Source organism: Pelobates fuscus, chromosome 2 (assembly GCF_036172605.1).
Source record: "Pelobates fuscus isolate aPelFus1 chromosome 2, aPelFus1.pri, whole genome shotgun sequence".
NCBI lineage: Eukaryota > Metazoa > Chordata > Amphibia > Anura > Pelobatidae > Pelobates > Pelobates fuscus.
The window spans coordinates 161494696-161513148 of NC_086318.1; the positions used below are offsets into that span (position 1 = coordinate 161494696).

General features: G+C 37.8%; 1 protein-coding gene across 1 annotated transcript in view; it reads right to left on the bottom strand.

Annotated features, from left to right (window-relative positions):
* CSMD1 (CUB and Sushi multiple domains 1) overlaps positions 1-18453 on the bottom strand; it is a 1854468-nt gene that overhangs the window by 280023 nt on the left and 1555992 nt on the right. The window contains exons 31-32 of the mRNA XM_063441118.1: positions 13539-13655; positions 12563-12676 (exon numbers count right to left, since the gene is read on the bottom strand). Of these exons, the coding sequence (XP_063297188.1) occupies positions 12563-12676; positions 13539-13655 (231 nt within the window). The remainder of the gene's footprint in view (positions 1-12562; positions 12677-13538; positions 13656-18453) is intronic.

The following is an 18453-nucleotide window of genomic DNA, read 5'->3' on the forward strand; positions in this document are numbered from 1 at the left end:
TGTAATTTGTATTGTGTACAGTGTGTGTATTGTGTACAGTGTGTGTATTGAATACAATGTGTGTGTGTGTGTTTGTGTGTGTGTGTAGTGGATGCAGTGTCTGGGTTTGTGTAGCGTAACTAGTGTTTATATGGTGGATGCAGTGTGTCTAGTGGATACAATGTCTATGTAGTGGATGTGCCTGTAGTAGTGTCTGTGTAGTGTGTGTAGTTTTGGATAAGTGTTGGGGGTGAGCCGTTTAAAATAAATTGGGCTTAACCCCACTCCCTGCCTCTTACCTGTGAGCAGTGTGTTGGAAGGTGGCAGTGGGGAAGCAGAGTGTGGAGATGACAGTGTATGGGCAGACTAACAGACAACATGCCCTCATAGATACACACTCACTGACAGTCATTGTCTCACTCAGTGTTTAACTAACACACACGTTCACTGACAGACACACACTGACACAAACACACTCTCAGAGACACATGCACTTACTGACACACACACACACACATACACTCACTAACAGACACAAACACACCTACTAGCAGATACACACTGACAGTCACACATTTAATGACAGACACACAGGCATAACTAACATACACAGATTCTCACTGATTTGACATACACACATTCACTTACAGACACAGATACACTCACTGGCACACACACATTCACTAATGTGACAGACACTCACAGACAGACAAATACAAATTCACTGACAGACACACACACTCACTGACAAACATACACACACCCACTCACACATTCACTGGCAGACACACACACTTTCTCTCACACACACTCACAAATTACTAATATTATTATTTTAATTTGTCTACCTAGCCTCCCTACCTTTGGGAGAGCTGGAGTGGATCTGTACCTAGGGGTCCACTGGGGCTGCTATGAAGCAGGCAGCTGTGAGCACATCAGAGGTGGTGAGGGACCTGTAATTCTCCTGCTCTGCTCCCTCTCGGGATGTCTGATGCAGGGAACCAGAATACAACATCATATTCTGGCTCCTGGCATCAGTAGATGGCTCGCGAGGGAGCAGAGCAGGAGGATTACAGCTCCCTTGCTGCGTCTGATGTGCTCACAGCCGCCTGCCTTGGGGATCCATTAACTGCTTCCTACAAAAGAGGAGTAAACACTGGGGACGTCCATGCGGGCACTTTGGGATAGATAGGGTGAGGGCCGGCCTTGGACTTTAGCCGCCCTGAGTGGGCTTACAGTCACACACACAGAGGCACACATACACATACAGTCACACACACACAGTTAAAGTCACACAGAGGCAGACAGCCACACACACAGCGGCAGACAGTCACACACAAAGGCAGACAGTCTCACACACACACACACACACAGTTAAAGTCACACATAGGCAGACAGTCACACACACACACAGGCACACAACCACACACACACACACAGAGGCAGACAGTCACACACACATACACAGTTACAGTCACACATAGGCACACGGCCACAAACACAGAGGCAGGCAGTCACACACACAGTTAAAGTCACAAATAGGCATGCAGCCACACACATACACACACACACACACACACACAGAGTCACACACAAACACACACACACTGTTACAGTCACACATAGGCACACAGTACACTCATAGAGGCAGACAGTCACACACACACACAAACAGTTACAGTCACACATAGGCACACAGCCACACACACAGAGGCAGACAGTCACAAACACACAGTTACAGTCATACATAGGCACACAACCACACAGACAGAGGCAGACAGTCACACACAGTTACAGTCACACATAGTCACACACACACACACACACACACACACTCACACACACACATGCACAGCCACACACAGGCAGACAGTCACAGACACACACACAGTTACAGTCACAGACACACACACTCACAGTTACAGTCACACATAGGCACACAGCTACACACACAGAGGCTAACAGTCAAACATACACAGTTATAGTCACACACAGGCACAGAGCCACACACACAGAGGCAGACAGTCTCACTCACACACACACACACACACACACACACACAGTTACAGTCTCACATAGGCACACAACCACACAGACAGAGGTAGACAGTCACACACACGGTTACAGTCACACACAGACACACACACATAGGCAAACAGGCACACACACACAGGCACACAACCACACACACACACAGGCAGACAGTCACACACACAGAGGCAGACAGCCACACACACACACACAGTTACAGGCACACAGCCACACACAGAGGCAGACAGGCACACACACACACACAGTTACAGTCACATACATGCAGACAGTCAAACACACAGAGACAGACAGTCACTCACACAAATACATGCAGCCAGTGAAACACAGAGGTCAGACAGTCACACACACACAGACAGACGCAGTTACACACACACACACACACAGTTACAGTCACGTGCAGGCAGACAGTCAAACACACAGAGAAAGACAGTCACACACACACACACACACACACACAGTTACAGTCACACACAGGCAGAAAGACAGACACAGAGGTCAGACAGTCACACACACAGAGGCAGACACAGTGACACACACACAGTTACAGTCACGTACAAGCAGACAGGCAAACACTCAGAGACAGACAGTCACACACACAGTTACAGTCACACACAGGCAGACAGCTGCACACACATGCAGAGGCAGACAGCCACACACAGAGGCAGACACAGTCACACACACACACTTACCTTTGTCCATTATGGTCTGGAGGGGAGGCAGCGCAGCTCCTGGAGTCTGGATGTTGGGGAAGCAGGGACTCCTTCCTGCTTTCCCCTTCTGGTGCAGCAGTTACCCCGACCGATGTATTCCAGGCACATTAAGCCTCGCCCCACTATCATTCAGCCCCACCACCATCGCACGGCAAGCCCTGTCCCCACCACAATGTGTTTTTTTGTTTTTTTTGCAGTGTGGGTATTTACAGACAAGTTTGGGGTGCCACAACAGCATCAGCAGTATATAGATGTACATAGTCATGGCATGGATATACTTTGCACTATTTTTAAGTTAGGATAAAACAAGATGTGGTAACATTAGGTAACATTTATGATGCAATTACATAAGTGTGGGGGTTAGTTACCTTCAGGCTGATCATGCATGTCTAAACATTAGATTGTGGTTAGCTTGTCTACAGAGAGAAATATCGAGACATACAGGCTAGTATTCCTGGTAGAATATCATATTGGTTAGACTCATGTTGCTTGCTAGCTGTTGCTAAAGAACATAATTGGTAAAAGATTAAACATAGCTATGATAACGTTAAAAAATTCTTAGGTATTTCCCATCTAATGAAACCACCATTGGTAAACCTGGCATTTTAGTCGTTTGCGGTCAATTGGGATCACGGCTGTATTGAGTAAGCCTCTGCTGAGGCGGTGAGTCTGAGGCTGGAATCAGCGATCCCCGTGAATGGTGTGGCAGGGTGGGTGATGCAAAAGGGTTCTGCAAAAGGGTTCTCAGAGAGGGGAAACCTGCAGAGTGTATGTAAGCAGCACCTCAGTTCGTAGATCTAATCTGGTTAAGAGTAGTTTAGATTAGTCGCCGGGTATATTTACTCTAGTATTGGCTCGAGGGCAGCCGTTAGGTATCGTCTGAGTTCAGACAATGCCACTGGTGGGCCACTCCAAACTGCCTCTTTTCAGACCAGATATGGGGTAGACCAGATAATCAGTACCTATGTGGATTCCACATCCCGCTGCCGCTGGCCCTCTCCATCCACCACCTGCTCTCTGTGCTGTATATGGGTGAGTTCCATGGGTTTCCGGGAGGCCCCGATCCTCACAAGGGCTTGGGTCGTGTGCGGTGTGGTGGCGCTGTGGATGTGCTTTGTTGGCAGATGGTCTCTGTGGGGAAGCCCTGCTTGTATGCTTCACTCCTGGGTCTGTCGGTCTGGGTCGCCTTCTCTTTCTGCGCCTGGATGTGACTCCATTCCATTTTGGAGGAGTCCGCGTGGGCCATTGGGCTGCAGGAGGTGAGTGTTGCCTCAAGTTTGTGCTGTGTTGCCTCTCCTTGAGCTTTTGCCAGAAGTCTTTAAAGAGTAGGTCCAGCATTGTGATGGTTGACTCTGTCATGCCTCGTGGTGTGGTGAGAGGCCTGGTATCTGCCAACTTGGGTCGATTGAGTAGGTGAGATTCATGCCACAGTATAAGCTTGTGCTGGGCCCTAGGTCCACCAATGACCGGTGAGTGTGGCTGTGTTGAAGGGACCAGGATAGCCCCACCGACAGCGGCCTACCCTGCGTCAGCTTGTTCCAGCGGGTGCTCAAGCGAGGAGATCGGCCGTCTCTCCCACACTCTCACCCAAGGGTAGGCCGCATTAGCGTTTCGAGCTCAAACTGCTTATCTTGCAACGGTAATGTTTGGGTTCAAGCAGTGCTAGGTGCAGGCTGTGGTTTGTTGTTTTTCGACAATGAAAAGTCAGTTTTAGCGGGATTGCAGAGATTCTTGGTCGGAGGTTGCTCCATATGCGACCGTTCAGTGTGGAAGCCAGGCCCTGTCCCCAATGTCCTTATCCATATAGCTGCCTATAAAATGTGAATAGCCAGGATTATTATCTCTACACTTGAAAAAGCCTATTGTTTGGCGAAACGCGTTGTGTATTTTTACTTTGTTTTATATTAAAGTATTTTGAAACTACCTTTTACCTTGGGTTAGTTCATTTACTTTATATGTTGCTGTTTTATCCTGGCTGATTTTTATCATTATTTTTAACAAGATCCAGTTATGCAAAAGAAATCCCTGGTGGGGATTATTCCACCTATGCTTGGTTCATAGAGCAGTGAGTCTGCTCTGAACATTGTAAGTACGTTTCTTTTTATTTCTGTGTCATTTTTCATATGGAAAACACTATGGGCCCTCTCTTGTGATTTTATTTTCATAAGACCGGCACTGCAAGCATCACTAGAGGAATATCCTACACGTGGGGAGTTTAAATACCACTGTATGCTGTTTTACTTAGAGCTGGTCATAGCTCCTCAAATTGTAAGTTGGCACTCTCAGTGTTGTCTGTTGTTGCAATATTACCTAAGTTATTGCACCATTGGGTTTTTCCCTCTTTTATATATTTTATATGCTGACGACTGTCTCAGAAGTTTTAAAGAATCGTGTGGAGACACCTCCAATTGCCCAGTAATATCCTACATGTGGGGAGTATCAAATACCACTGTATGCTGTTTTACCTAGAGCTGGGCTTAGCTCTAAAAATTGTAAGTTGGCACTTCTCCACGTCTGTGTTGTTCGTGATCCTTTCAGCATTACGGTTTTGCACTATTGGTCTCCCCTTCTCTGCTTTTGTATTCCATATTCGACCACTGAGATTCCAAAGCAAGAATAGAAGAACAGTTACTCAAGGTCTACATTGTACCTATAGAGACTTTCCTTTTCGTGTTTCCATTTTCGTTTAGTTTATTTTATCCAGCGCATCCTGTATTTGTTGTTTTTTGTTCTCTCCATCCTCTGAAGGGTTTGAGGGTTACCCTTCCTCTCAGGTGTGCAGCTCTATCCCCCATTGTGATCAGTACTGTAGCGCTGTTCCCTCCCCACTTTTTCTCACCTGTCCCCAATGTGTTTGTTGTTTTAACAATCCCAGGTGGAGGATTCATTATTCTTGCTCCCCCCACCCCCCAGCAACTCCACTGCAAGAAAGACCACATAAATCAGCACTAACCCAATTAAACCTTCTATTTGAAAAAATGCCACAGACACTTATGATAACAAATCAAAGTGTACCTTTGTTTCTGGCACAGTAAGCCCTCAATTTAAATAGTTTAAATCAGCATTATAAATTATTATTAAAAAATATATATATATTTATCAGCCGAAATCACCATTTAACCCTTCCTGACGCAAGACGGAAATTTTCTGTCATGCTTGTCCTAGCGTTAAGGATGCATGACGGAAAATTTATGTAATTTACTAACATTAAGCCCATATCACTGTGATCCTGGGGTTAATGCTGCTCCTGTCTGCCTCCATATTCGAGGCAGACCTGGAGTGCCCGATCAAGCTGTCCCTGCAGAGGTGATCGCTCTGACAGCCTGTCAGTGCTAGGACATGTGAGCAGCGACTCCTGATCCACCTCCATGCACTTCCGCGGTCAGTGTGAAGCGCAGGGAGATAGATCAGCAGTGATATGATTCTGCCTTAAAAATAAAAGTAATTAAAGTGAAATACCACCCCCTTTACCAATTATAATAAAAATTAACCACGTCCCTGCCAATTAATCATTAACTACAGTGATCAATTGTCAGGGACTTCATTTTACTGTGATCTGATTTTTTTTAACCCCTGAGGGTAAATTTTATTTTATTTTTAACCTTTAGGGTTTAAATTTATTTAATGAATTCATTTAAATATTTTAACATTACATTATATATTTAGCTAGCTGGGGTGGGGGAAAGTTAGTGGGAAATTGGGGGGTTTAGTGTTAGGCTGGCTAGCAGGCTAGTAGGCTAGCTAACAGTAAAAAAAAGTTTTAAAAAAGTAAAAAATAATAATAAAATAGAAATGTTTTAATAACGTTTAAAAAAGTTAAAATAATCCCAACCCGTTTACCCAGCCTTAATATAAATTAACCCCTACACTGCCAGTTGATCGCTGCCTACAGTTATCAAATTACAAATCCCAGTATTATTCTGTAGGGGTAACAGTAAAAAAAAGTTTATAAACATTTTAAAAGCGTAAAAAAAGTTTTAAGAAAGTTTAAAAAGCTTTTTAAAATGTATTAAATAAAACAAAAAATGAAAAAGTTTTAAAAAGTAAAAAAAAGTTTAAAAAAGGAATGCACATAAAAAAATGTTCTTTACCACTACACCTGGAACAAACTAGCGAAAAAATGATCCCACACTAAGGTTCAAAATATGCCTTTTGGAATACCCTAGGGTGTATTATTTAAAAAAAAAAAAAATGTATGAGTTTGTGGGGTAGTTTGAATAACCAACCAGCTAAACTACTCCAAAATGGAACATGGACACAGCATAAAAATTCAAAGTTTGAAAAAAACTGAATTGCTGTGTCTCAAATGTGCCCCTTCAACATCCACATATACCTGGCAAAGGTACATACGGGGGTATTGTTGTACTCAGATGACATAGCTGAGCAACCTATGAAGTGTTATACTGCTGTAGAACACATATGGTTTGCAGAATATACTGTGCAAACTGACTTTGTGTGTCAAAAAGGCAGAAAAAATGCTTATTACCACTAAACATGGTACAAAATAGCAAAAACATTGATCCAATGCTAAGGTTCAAAATATGCATTTTTAAATACCCCAGGCTGTGTTCTTTAAGAAGTGATATGTGTTTGTGGGGTAGTTTGAATAACCAACTGTCTCAACTACTCCAAAATGGGACATGGATCCAGTGTAAATCTTCAAAGTTTGAAAAAAAACTAACAAAAAAACTGACAAAGGAACATACAGTGGTATTGCTGTACTCAGACGACAACCTATTACACAGCCATAGCACAGATAAGGTTTGCAAAATACACTGTGCAAACTCACTTTCTGCATCAAAAAGGCGGAAAAATTATCCCACACTAAGGTTCAAAAGATGCCTTTCAAAATACCCTGGGATGTCTTCTTTATGGTGTAGTTGGAATATGTCGCCTGCTAAAGTGCTCCAAAATGGAACATGGACCCATTAACACCATCTTAAAAGCCTGAACTTGTCACGTCTCTTTTACAGCACTATAATTTCACAAAATAGTGTCTACATACATTATACATACTGTTTTACTCAGAAGAGGTAACTGAGCATACTTAGGGGGAATTTATGACAGTGGCACTTATAAATATATGAAATACCCAGCAAAAATGCAACATGTATGTAAAAAAAAAAAGTCATTTTATTTTTCTCACCACAAACTTTGAAATAAATTGACAAAAATGTGGGTGGCAAGTTAAGGTATAATATAGGCCTAATAAGATAACCCTGGAGTGTTTGCTTTCTCGAAAGGAAGGTCTTTGTGAGGTTATTTGAACAGTCAAACTGCTATAATGCCACAAAATCAGACATAGGACCATCTATTAAAATTCCAACTATAGTAACTGAAATAGCATGGTCTCCTATATGGCATTGTTGCTTCACAGAATAGTGCCAAATGCATACAATGGGGGTATCGTTGTACTTAGCAGATGTAGCTCAACACAACATGGGGTTTCGTACAGGAATAGCACACAGCAGCTTTACGAAATACTCATTAAAAAAACTTTTTATATGTGCAAAAAGAATGGAATAATTTCTGATGCTGATTAAAATTAATTTAATCAAGGCCAAAGACAGAGTTTTTCCAAGGGAAAATAAAATAATTTAATATATATATGCACAAGCAGACAGACAGAATGGCAGACAGGAATGCAAGTAGATGTCAGCAATGTCACAGATATGGTTAGCTCATGAATCAATTATAATAATTTCAGGAGATGATGCTGCACATACTATGATAATCTTCCCCTCCATGAAGCTCTGCCATGATTATAAGCTAATTCTATTAATTGATCATATTATCATAATCATTATATCTTTAATTTTTGTACTATATACTGAACTTCCAAAATATTTTAGACTATAATTTTTACAAAACTCTCTGATGTTAAAGCAAAATACCTGGACAAAAAAAAATGATTGATCTTAGACAATAGCTTTAAAAATAGATTCACGTCAAGGTACTATATCCTTTATAAACGTCTCACTTTGTTTTTGAATTCTGTAACATGAGAAACGTGACTAGCACACTCTTACATCTATTAAAAGTGATTGAAGTTTTATGCAGACTTATTACTTACTACTTTAGAAGTTGTACAAGAACATTTACATTAAAAGACAAAGATTGAAAAGTTCCTTTGATTAAAAAAATGTGCAGGCGTGTCAAACTAAAATATAGAGGGCTGATAATTGATAATAATAATACGAGTTCTGATGAAGTTTCGTAAAACAAATTGGATACACACTAATCATTTAAGATTCATCAACATAATAAAAGAAAGGTCAACATTTTATGCAATATTATGCTTTTTTTTCTTTTTCAATCTACAGCTGTCAAGTATTGTACAGTGTAATTTTTTATTGTATAAAAACATTGAATCAAGTATGTAACCTTAAGTGTCCTCTAGCACAAAAACTAGCTGTATAATGACTAAGCCAATGATCAAATCTCATGTAAATGTGTAAGAAAATAGCTTGCGCTCAGATAGCAATCTCGAAGAAAGTGATGAATGGCGGTATCTATGTTATGATATAACTTGTTGTATTCCTTTTAAAGGGACACACTAGTCACCAAAACATCTTTAACTTAATGAAAAAGTTTTTTTGTGTATAGATAATGGCTCAATTCACTACCATTTAGTAGTTAAATTACTTTTGTTTCTGTCCATGCAGCCCTAGCCACACCTCCCCTGGCTGTGACTCACATAGCCTGCATGAAAAGAAAATGGCTTCATTTTCAATCAGATGTTAACTTACTTTAGAAGATTGTATGGCCTTCTCTGCAACTTGAACTTTAAACACACACATGAGGTTCCTGCACAGTCTAGCAAGTTATTAACAGTGCAGGAGATAAGACATTCTAAATTAGACTGTCCAATAAAGGAACTATAAGCATTAGAAATCACTTTACAGGAGTTGTTTGGGAAGGTGTGTTTAAGGCTTTTAAAAGTGAGTTGGTAGGGAATTGAGCAATGAGACTGCAGGGGCAGTTTCTTTACTCCAAAGTTGCTTAAATTAAGCTAATGTTGTTTTAGTGACTATAGTGTTCCTTTAAGGTAATTTGTATTCTTTTCTCTACCACTGGTGGTAGAGTGTAGATTGATTGGCTCTATAATACTTTTATGTTATGTTTAAAGTTAAACATTTGTTTAAAAAAAATTTCAACCTACACCATATGCATTGAGTATTCTTGTAGTTTTCATTTTCTTTACAGAGTACTAAATATTTAAATGTCTATGTTTTTATGACAAACACATATCAAATTATATTTGATTGCACAATGGGTTTTGCATGGATAAGACTGTACTGGAGAACTTCAGTAGATCAGAACCCTTATGGAACTGCACTGAATGTTCTCTTTTAACTTCTGTATAGCTACCCTAGGAGGAAGTGTTGTCAGATCTCTTCCTCCCAGCGCTTTTTAAGAGGAAGTCACATGAAAGGCAAGGAAAGCCTGATATCACCCCACAGCCACAGCCCTCTACAAGTGTGACTCTACTGGATTCAAAGGAAACCACCCTCCAGCTGCAATATGGTAACCAAAAGCAGGATGGCTAAATAAAACATTAATTTCAACATGTTTGTAGGTCTAGCACTGGGTGTGTGCAGATTGTATGTGTGTAGTGGAATGTTTGTGTGTGTAGCCATGTATGGTGTGTAGTAGTACATGTGTGTATGCAGCAGAGTATGTGCATGTAGCAGAATTTGTAGTAGGGTGTATGTATTTATCAATACGATTGTCTGTATATATGTTTTGCAAATGTGTTTAGTATTGTGTGTGTAGCAATAAGTATCCCAATGTGTGTCTGGCAATGTGTATTGGTATCTCTGCGTACCTGTGTAGTTGTCTGCCAATGAGTGTGTATCTTTGTCTGGTAGCATGCGTATCTCTCAGAGTGTGTGCTAGGGAGGCCCAACAAGCATGAATGCCTGGGTACAAACAGTATATGGAGAACCAGGAAGGGTACTGGATATAGAAGACTGTAATTCAACAATCTAAAGTTATCCACTCTATTTTAATTGCAGACACCTCATAAAGCCACTTAATCCTAAGTAACATCTAACTCTACAACAATTTAGTGTTAAAAGACAGTATTCCAATTCTAACAATGCTGCTTTACATATTAGTGCCTTTCAATTACCTCTCAGCAATGTGTAATAAATATAATAAAGAGTCCAGGATGGATTTTAACAACTGATAGGTTAAATGTTTGCCCTATAAAGTTGTTTTAACTTCAAAAACAATTGTATAAATGCTCACTTTTGTAGTTGGCTAAAAACTTGCAAAATGGTTATAAGCTAGTATTAGGAATGTATTCTAGATTCAAAAAGAAAACATGTTTTGGGTAAGCAATAAAAGTATATCCACATTTTTCAAGCCAGTACATATTTACTTAAATTCTGTATGGATTTCCATGCAAAATACATAATTTGTTAGCTTTTCGTTAGTTTACTTGCCTAAACAAATACATCCTAAAAATAGACAGGCCAAATAAGAAACAACTATTCATATTTATACATTCAATTATTCTATGATACTTTTATATTGCAGAATATCAAAATGTGAGCTAGTGTAGTTTTCCTAAGCACACATAACTTAAATTTCCATTAAAAAACAAATATATATTATTAAGCATCTCAATTTTAAATTTTCCAGCCTGCAAACATAAAGCACCTTTAAAGTATCATATGAGTAAATTAACTCAAACAGACCTTGGTTTCAGTAATAACACCTGAATAGGTGTGCCACCAAACTGATTAATTATACAGTACTTATAAATTATTCATTATGGCACTGATTTAAAAAAAATAAAAAAAATGAATCAGCTATTCAAATGGTTTTATATTTTTGGATACACTTTAAAAAAAAAAATCAAAATATTAAAATATCCAAAAATATATCATATGTAAAAATATATCAGTATACACATATATGAAAATATTTTTTTTAATTATTAAATAATTTTAAAAGTGTATCCAAAAATAATAAATCATTTAAAAAGCTTATCCAAAAATATTTTGAAAAAGCTAATCCAAAAATATGTTTGATCATAAAGGAAAGAGAGGGTTTCTGACAAGCTGGAGTATAATTCCATCTTCCTATTTCAGCACAATTTAAGAAATAAGTTCTAAAACTATCCATTTTTAGAGCCTAATGTCTGTTTTCAATTATTCTCATTTTGTATATATTTCTAAGCTGGACTAAGTGTGCCTCTAGTTACGGTTTGTAGTGTGATCATCTGTTTCAGTAAACTAAGGTTACTACATCAAGATTTAATTTAGTTTGAAAAATGTTTAACGTAGGAGTGATTTAAAAGACAGCTGTCACTGGAACACTAAGGTAGAGACAAAACATTGATACAAAATCTTGTTTTCTTTTAATGTCAGCTAAATAATTACCATGGGAATCACAATTTGTGTCACTTAGTCCATAACATGGATCGGTTACCTTGTATTAAAAGACTTCTGATCAATCTTATTTTAGTTTTAAATCTGGACTAAGAAATATTTGTTGTAAGCTGACAATAGAAATAAAAACGTACATTCAGGCCTTCACTGTGAAAGTGTAGGAATTCTGGCATTACATTATAATGTAATAATATTGTCAGTTAAAAAATATAAAATTAACATTTGCAAGAGTTTGGAAAATTTGGAAGTTTGGAAGTTTTGTGTGAAAAGATAAAAAGACAGATAGACAGACATAGAAATACATACACCAAATTTACATATTAAAAGGCAGCCTAGTTCATCTTTCTGTTATCGAAATGAAGGTCAATGTTCTATTTTAATAAAAACTGTTCTGTATTAGATAAAAAAAAATAGCCTTACCCGAATGACTTCCTGAAAGGGAGCTGAGAAGTCTGGCCTGTGTTTGTGCACCATCAAATAGTTCAACCAAATCGTTTAATGCAGTCTGAAAAAATGCAAATTGTCCAAATACAACTGAAAGCAAAGAAAAGAAACCAATAGATCACAGAAATTCTCTATGATTGATTCATGTCATAGATCAGGGGTAGACAACTTTCATTACTCCATTTGTTGAGGATGACATATCCCCTGATTCTTTGCCAGCATTTTGGCTGTAAGAGCATTATCGGAGGTGTAGTCCAGAACATCTGAGGTGCTTAAGGTTGCCTACCCCTATTATAGATAGTTGTGTATAAAGTGTAAAGATGTTGCTGAAAAATATGATATTTTTTTTTGTTTTATATTGATGATGGGTTAGGAAAATAAGTTAATAAGTGTGATACCAAATACACAGAGTACACTACTACCCATTTAGAGCCTGATCAATGTGGCATCGGAACCTTTACAGCAAAATCTCCAAGTTGATCTTCATGTCAAGATAACTGGTAAAATATGTGCCACCTTACCCATATTTATGGTATGGACAAAACAATGGGTTTGGTGCTTTCACAAGTGAAATTTGAAATACTTGATTTAAAAAATATCTACCATGGATGTTGCCACTCACCACAACTCATAGTCCATTAGAAAAAAAATTAACTACACAGTTGGAGTTAAATATTATGAAAGAGTTTATATATTTTACATATCTCATTATTACTGTAAAGGTGAATCAAAACATTCCATACAACCCAGTATTGCAATATTGCAATCATGTTCTGCATGTGTTGGGTTGTTTGAGATAAAGCGAGCATTAACAACTTTTGAATGTACATTATTTTTCAACCATTAATGTGCATCTTTTAACAAACTGAATCATTTTGACTATTTGATATTTTTTTTAATTATTATTATTCAGTAAAGATGATCTTTTGGTGAACCTCATAAAAAAACTCACCAAATTCTTTTGGAACAGTCACAGAGTAATGACAGATCTGTCCAGCCGTATAATTATTTGGATAATTTGGTGATAAAACAACTCCATTGGTTCCTGTGTAATGGCCTCCACATGGGGCTAAAAGAAGAGCAACAACATTTTAAAGTTTAATTTTGGATTATATTACATGAAATATAATTCAAACTGATCATTCTAAGGACAACTTTAGAAACAATACACTATATATAGTATTAAGTGAGTATAAAGTAACATAAGTGCATATACAAATTTGTGACTTAATATTTCAATAAGTAGCCCAAACTAGTCTCTATGAAATTACAAATGTTTAAAATTCAGGAATTGCCCATGTCTTTTACAACAGCAATAATGAGCATTGATGGACAACCGGGGCAAAAAATCAACCACTCTTCCACACGGTGGCCTTGGATCATCAGAAATATGTTGATGTTTTTAACAATACCAAAATAATATTCTGTAAATATTTACTGAAATACTGAAAATAAGGACCTTAGTTAAGTCTAATTTAATGACCTGTAACTGCTTAACTACAAAATGTGGGCTTTAATGCCACAGGGTGATACTGTACAAATGCCATGCAGAACTTGGAAAATAACATTTCATAATGTCTCAAACTTTTCTATATTTTATTCACATTACATTATGTGTCATTTATAAACATTTAATGTGAAATGAATGCCCTGTTTCTCCTTAACACAATTATGATATATAATAAGTGTGGATGCACTAAATATGAAATAAGTAAATGATGGTTTAACAGACATATAGATCAAATTCTAGATATTGTTTTGGTAGGAACTTGTACAATTACAATTCATCCTTAAGGGGTTAACAAATCAAAAAAGTAATCTCCAAGATTAAAGGTAATCTGTCACCTCTCTAGAAATTACATAATTGAATAATAATTGTAAATCATCTATAATTTAAAGTATTCATCTTTCTTTGATGTCTACCAGAAAGAAACTAAAGGTGCTTCCTGCTGTTTCACTGAGTTTGACTCTGTGAAATGATGCTGAATGTCCTCACGCATTGCACGTGGATGTCCAGTGTCTTCAAATCTCCCATAGGAAAGTACTGAATAATTGCTTTCCTGCAGTCGCCGCGGATGCACATTAGGTTCACACGATTCCCGAAGTCAGAGAAGGCAGAGATGGACCCAGTGCATTGAACACTTTATAGGTGCAGAAGACTGTGGCACCCAAAGTGGACTGGCCAAGAGTGATCCGGAGGAGGTGCCAGAGGGATTTTTAAACTTAGGCGAGTCGCAGTAGTTTTGAGGCTGCCAACTGAATTAAATACAGCCCTATGGAAGTCTGTGCAACAGTGGCTGAAATGTGTAAAGTTAATTAACTACTTATGTATCTTATTTATATGTTATATTATTCAACTGTATAATTGGATTCCTGCAGTGACCAGATGAATTGGAACACAGTTTAGGAGAAGTTTAATCTTGTTGAAATGCCTTTTATCTTTTTGTACATTTGTAAGTGCAATATTATTAAAATGTTGTTTTAATATAATACAGTTTTGCAGTATGTTTGTCATTTTATTCCTTTTTACGTACTACTGAGAATACTAGGTGATGGAGCAGAGAGGATTCCTATTACAGTACTCATTTGTTCTGCCTGCTAGCAACTTACGTTTATGAGTGCAATAGTCCACTATTTGTTATATGATGTTTTTATTATATTACACTATTTGTAATATTTTCATTGTACATGTTTTGCTATAATGTGTATAACATACACTTGATGTTTAAATTGTTTGATTTGTAATGTGTGTTCTATGTTTATTCTTGAACTGTATGTATTTACAGCACTTATTAAAACTAATAAACTAGAAATAGTGTTACTAAATATGCAAAAAAACTGTTACAACAACAATAGCAAATCACACTAATGTATAAAAAATGTAACATATATAACAATAGAGTTTCCAGAAATACAAACTACAAATAAACTTAAAATCTCAAACAAATTATGATGTTGCATTCTTCTTTAGTAGTATTCATATGTATAAACCTTATCTTACATACAATTTATTTTTGCTACAATGTAAGCCCTGTCAATTTTTAGTTTGTGTGAATAAAGGTCAATGTTTTTAAAATATAACACTATTGGTAATTCAATTTTTATCCGCATGAGCTACCCTGGAATGTGTAGATCTAGAGGATTAAAGAGCTATGGGAGCTAACAAAAAATGGAATGTTTCCTGTATAGATTTTTCTCAATAAAATGCCACATGAATGTCTGTTTTGCTGTTTACCACAATACAAAGAACATTGAAAGCACTGTTATAAATGTAGGTATCAGTGTCCTGAATATTGTGCATTATAAAGCTTTATCATAATTTCTTTGCTTACATGTTATTAACCCCATTCATGACAAGACGTGTGTATGCACAATTCCCACAGTAGGTACAGTAGACACTCAGAATCATGTATATACAATTTTAATAATTGCAAAAAAAAAAAATTATTGCAAATAAATATATTTTGAAAGTGCTGCCCATACAGCAGAGGTGTGCTAACATTATACAGCCATACATTTACCTGCCCGGCCCTACATTGCTCTTTGTAGGTGCGGATTATTGCTAATGCTTTCTCTCAGTTAGAGTACAGAAGGGAGCATAGTATATACAGTACATACATATGCACAATATGAGTATATATGGTATAATGTGAGAGGACGATTATAGAATACATGGGGGGAAATATCAATGTTACATGGTATTTGTATCTATAACTTAATTTTTTGGTAAATGGTTTTTAAAAGTTTTTCTATCCAAGCAACATTTTTATTTTTAATTCCATTAAATAACGTGCCATCTATGAATACTAATAATTACATTTAAACATTACTTTCTAAGTCACCCAAAATACTGGGGATGTTTCTTTACAAACCACTCGGTAGTGAAGAAGTCATTGTACAGTTGGATCTCTAGGCAAATATTTTACGGTATATATATTTGTTTTTTGCAGTTTGCGTTAACTTGGAAAGTTATTTTTTTTTTTTTAATGTATTTACTTTTTTATATCTGTATCTGTTGGCTGCTAAATGCTGGCTACTCAATTTGCATCTGTCCTATATAAATAGTTAGATAGACAGCTATTTACTTTACCCATACCTGGCATTATTTACCTGATTCTAAGGTTTGAGATATTTGGTTATTCATTTGTTGAATCAAAAGAACTTCCTAAACATTCATTGTGTGAGGCTAAGTTAAGGCTGCAATCAACAAACATAATAGCAGCCATAGTTCTTGCAACTAAATACAAACTCAATTAATCCATCTTTGCTGCTCCCTTTTGGACACTGGAGGGGTAAATCTTCCTTTAAAAGTAGAACTACATTGGTTACTTTAGTTGTAATTAAAGGACCACTATAGGCACCCAGACCACTTCAGCTTAATGAAGTTGTCTGGGTGCCAGGTCCATCTAGGGTTTACCCTGCAGCTGTAAACATAGCAGATTTAGAGAAATTGCTATGTTTACATATGGGTTAATCCAGCCTCTAGTGGCTGTCTCATTGACAGCCGCTAGAGGCGCTTCTGCGCTTCTCATTGTGATTTTCACAGTGAGAAGACGCCAGAGTCCTTAGGAAATCATTGAGAATGCTTTCCTATGGACTGAATGAATGTGCGCGCGGCTTTTGCGCATGCGCATTCAGCCGGTGACGTCAGAAGAGGGAGGAGAGTCCCCAGCGCCGAGGGAGCCCAGTGCTAGAGAAAGGTAAGTGTTTAACCCCTTCCTCCCCCTAGAGCCTGGCGGGAGGGGGACCCTGAGGGTGGGGTGGACCCAAAGACTCTATATTGCCAGGAAAACTTGTTTGTTTTCCTGGCACTATAGTGGTCCTTTAACCCCTTAAGGACACAACTTCTGGAATAAAAGGGAATCATGATAGAATATTTCCGTCATGTGTCCTTAAGGGTTAATGCAGTTTATATGTGTCTAAATTTTGGATGATCAACGAGTCTTCTGAATTCCGTAACTCGAGGGGGACCCTGAGGGTGGGGTGGACCCAAAGACCCTATATTGCCAGGAAAACTTGTTTGTAATGTAGTTTATATGTGTCTAAATTTTGGACGATCAACGAGTCTTCTGAATTCTGTAACTCGAAAAAAGAAAGAAATCAAATAAATAAATTAAAATAAATAGTTAATATCCAGACGGCATGGTCAAAAATAACCAAACACTCTAAATCATGAGTATTGACTAAATGTGGACTGAATTTGAATTCAGTCAACCTGGTATGTATATGTTTAGCAGTACTGTGATATGCTTAGTTTTTGTGCATTCTTTTTTCATCCAGATAGGGTTTCCTGAATTGTTTGCATGCACAATATTTAGATGAGCTGAGCCACCATTTCAATGCAATTTGATCAGCTGAAATAAATATTTGTGTTTGACCGAACCAAATATTTCCTCTGTGCATGTCTAATATGGGCTACTATTTTGCCTGGAAAACCACAAAACCATCTAGTAAGTGGGTTATGGCATCTTAGTTTTAGTTTGGAGGGTTATTTTTTTTTCAGAACATGCAGTTCAGATATGTCACCTAGTAAATTTCTGATATAACTTTATAGCAATGGCGATTTTCATTGGCAATTCTGTGTAAGAAGTTTACCCAAGCATATTTGTAATTATATAGCAGTATATGCTTGCCCTATGTTACTAATTTCCTGATAAGGAGATACTTAGCTACCAGATTAGTATATTACTAGTGTTCCCAAGACCCCTGGGCCTTACATAGTAAACAAATATGCCCTTAACCCCTTAACGAACGCCGTTACGGCGTTCCATGCCGTCGCGCTTTAAATGGGCTTTAAAGCCGTTGCGGCGGCATGGAACGCCGTAACGGTTTAAGCCCCCAGGAGCCAGCAACTACTCACCTCCGCC